The sequence below is a fragment of the Centruroides sculpturatus genome, unplaced genomic scaffold (genome assembly GCF_000671375.1).
Source record: "Centruroides sculpturatus isolate CEXI.00-Female unplaced genomic scaffold, Cexi_2.0 scaffold358, whole genome shotgun sequence".
Lineage (NCBI taxonomy): Eukaryota > Metazoa > Arthropoda > Arachnida > Scorpiones > Buthidae > Centruroides > Centruroides sculpturatus.
In genome coordinates this window covers 176,055-179,600 of record NW_019384588.1, presented here as the reverse complement: position 1 = coordinate 179,600, position 3,546 = coordinate 176,055, and the positions used below count along the sequence as shown (strand labels likewise).

General features: G+C 30.4%; 1 protein-coding gene across 1 annotated transcript in view; it reads left to right on the top strand.

Annotated features, from left to right (window-relative positions):
• The window catches only part of LOC111624678 (tetratricopeptide repeat protein 17-like), a 66,950-nt gene that overhangs the window by 52,740 nt on the left and 10,664 nt on the right, over positions 1-3,546 (top strand). Inside the window, exons 4-6 of the mRNA XM_023367588.1 lie at positions 1,180-1,289; positions 1,360-1,507; positions 2,000-2,139. Of these exons, the coding sequence (XP_023223356.1) occupies positions 1,180-1,289; positions 1,360-1,507; positions 2,000-2,139 (398 nt within the window). The remainder of the gene's footprint in view (positions 1-1,179; positions 1,290-1,359; positions 1,508-1,999; positions 2,140-3,546) is intronic.

The window sequence follows — 3,546 nt, the reverse complement described above, 5'->3', positions numbered from 1 at the left end:
TTAATTAATTTAGTTAATTAATTTTCATTATAGACAGCTTTATGCCTCATAAAGTATTTTTCTGAGGTCTGTCTTATCAGGTAAATTACTGTACACAGTGTATTCATTAATTTTCATTTTCATGTAGTAAAGGCTCTATGCCTTCATAAAGGATGTACTTTTCCTTTGTTTAAGGGTATTTGGGCAGTTTATTCTCTGTTGTATTCTCAAGTAAACAATACATACAAGTACAGTACAGTATTTTCTGAAGAAACACTCATATTTATTTTTTTAAACCCATTCCCGATAACCCGGCATTTTCATAAACTCGGCCACCCTTCGGTCCACATTAGGCCAAGTTTTCGAGACTCTACTGTAGTATCAATTTTCTACAGTATTCATTGATGCAGTAGAAACAAGGAACATGATTTAGAAAGTTGCAGAGATTACCTATTGTAATGATAAAGGAATTTATCACAAATGCTCTAAAACTGAGAAGGGAATCTGCAGAATTATCAGTAAAAACACATATTTTACAAGGTGAGACAATGTGGATTTTAGTTCTTGAAAGTGGATAAACAAAGGTGGTTTGCTGTCTTTTTTATAAGAATTACTATGGAAAGTAACATCCAGAGTAACTGTGTGCTTTCCTTTTAAGGGGATAGATATCTGTTTATTGAGTGTTGCAGTACAAAGATTAATTGGAGGTGTTCCTAGGATAACCTATAAGGCAGAGATCAGTGCCATGCTACATGCTCTAGCTGTTCATTCCAGAGTTCCACTGTACATTTAATAATTTCCTGTATAAGTATGTTTTGGTAGCTGATGCACTTTTACTGTAGCTAACTAGAAGTGGTAGGGTCACTATTTTCGAGTAGACTATAATAAAAATGAATTAACCATCATAGTTATTCAGTTGAATTAATCAATACACTTTTAACATTCAAGGGGAAAGTTAAAGAATGCTAATGTTTTCAACCCAGTTAACAGGCCATTGGTTAACATAAGAAGTCCATTTATCAGATCAAATGTTTGTTCTTTAAACTTCACCCTGTGTTAAAGTGCATTGATTAATTCAAAATAATAACAATGAATAAAAACTGTTGAGTTAGAGCTTGTTTTCATTGTGTTAATTGAAATGTTAAATAAAAAGATAGAAAAATTAAGAATTAATTTTTAAAAAAATGTTTGTTATTTTAGAATCATACATCTTGGATTTTATTCAACATGGCCGCTTATTATTGGAGGGTTCATGGTGATGCAGATAATGCTATTGAATGTGTTCGAAGAGCCTTACATTTTTCACCCAGGTTTTAATAAATTTTATTTATTTATTTTTAACTTCTTTAAATTTTTAAAATCTTATTTAGTGAATTCTAGAGAACATAAAGACGTTGCATTGATAAGTTTGGGAAACATACTTCATCACGCACATCAGACTGAAGAAGCAGCCATTGTTGTTCATGCAGCAATTGATATAGCTCCAGATAATGCCATTTGTCACTTTACATTGGGGAATATTTATGCTGTAAATAAAATTATTTAAGATTTTTTGTAAATGCTATTTTCTACAGATTTAAATAAATTTTATTTATTTATTTTTAACTTCTTTAAATTTTTAAAATCTTATTTAGTGAATTCTAGAGAACATAAAGACGTTGCATTGATAAGTTTGGGAAACATACTTCATCACGCACATCAGACTGAAGAAGCAGCCATTGTTGTTCATGCAGCAATTGATATAGCTCCAGATAATGCCATTTGTCACTTTACATTGGGGAATATTTATGCTGTAAATAAAATTATTTAAGATTTTTTGTAAATGCTATTTTCTACAGATTTAAATAAATTTTATTTANTCAGACTGAAGAAGCAGCCATTGTTGTTCATGCAGCAATTGATATAGCTCCAGATAATGCCATTTGTCACTTTACATTGGGGAATATTTATGCTGTAAATAAAATTATTTAAGATTTTTTGTAAATGCTATTTTCTACAGATTTAAATAAATTTTATTTAGGTTCTAACAGATTATAATAAATCAAGAATATGTTTTGAAAACACGTTGAAAGTTCAACCTGATTTTAAAAATGCTGAACAACGTCTTCATGCTGTTTTGTGTCACAATAAATTAGAAAAGGCTTTAGAAGCACAACATAAGTGAGTTAATTTAAAATATTTTTATATTAAATAACTTTGTATAATTGTTTTGTTGTTTAAGAAATAATTATTATTAGAATTATATTACACTTAAATCTTCTAAAATATTCAGAACATACTTTTTTGATTTTCTGAAACATTAATGCTTTTACATAGAGATATATATTTTGAAAAATTATACAGTCGATCCCCCTATAAGATGGTAGATACGTTCCGCTCTTTATGAATCAATTTTGTAGGAATCACAGCCTGACACGTTTGAAGTTTACAGACTATGGCTGTTTGAAAGGTTTTCTTCCGTAAAATTAATCGAATCTAGACTAATCTGACTCAACATTTCCAAAATACATATATTTTTTTTGGAAATAATCCGTATAAACTACGGTATAAACAAGAAATTGTAGGATTACTTACTGAGTGTGCACCATTCGACATCGCCGTTGCTCAAGCTTGTTTTCGTTGCAGAACAGTACAGCATTTTCATTTCATTCATTTTCATTTTATTAAAATAACATAAGTTACATTTCCTGATTTCGCTGAGCATTATCAGGATTTAAAAACACTAACTAATTATGACAATGAACACAGCATATTAATAAACATTAAGAGTAAAATTGTACAATGATGGGAGGGCAACAAGGATATTATACAGGCGTAATATATATTTATACAAGTAAAATTTTATGAAAAATAAGATAGTTTAAAATATACAGTAACAATTAAAGTAACGAAGATAAAATAAAATTAGAATCACAACAATTAAGCGCAAGTTAACAAATTATAAAAGAAGCGAACAGCAGAAGTGCAAAGATATTATAGATGATACATATATAGAAATGAGTATATATACAAACTATAATATATAATAATAAGACAGTATAGTGTAAAGTAGTAATAATCATTTGCACCAAAGTACTTATGTTTCGGCCACAGAAAATCCGCTAGTAGTTGAGCAATGGAAGTTGAACAATGTTCTCAACACCACTGAACTCCGCCAAGCATCTGTGCGTAATATTCCGACATAGTAAGAGCCACCAGAAGTTGAAGGATTGTCTTCACGCTGCATCATTTATATTCATTGGAAGTTGAAGAAACTTCGTCCACACCACAGTTATTTCAATAGCAAGGAAACCACTAGACGATCATATGATAATGGTGCACAAGAATAGAACACATAATATAATACACAAGTACACCACAAAGCATGGATTGATGTAGAGTTGATGCAGAAAACAGTCCAGTAGAAAAATGTAAGCTCCTTCCAGTTTCAGTAAACTCAATAAATGTAATAACGTGTATTAAGTTCAAACACGAACTGTTGTAGCATGACAAAAATAGTTCCACCAGGTATTACCACAGAGAAACAGTGACAGTGCGTCAAGTATATCTCCACCAGTAGAACCTACA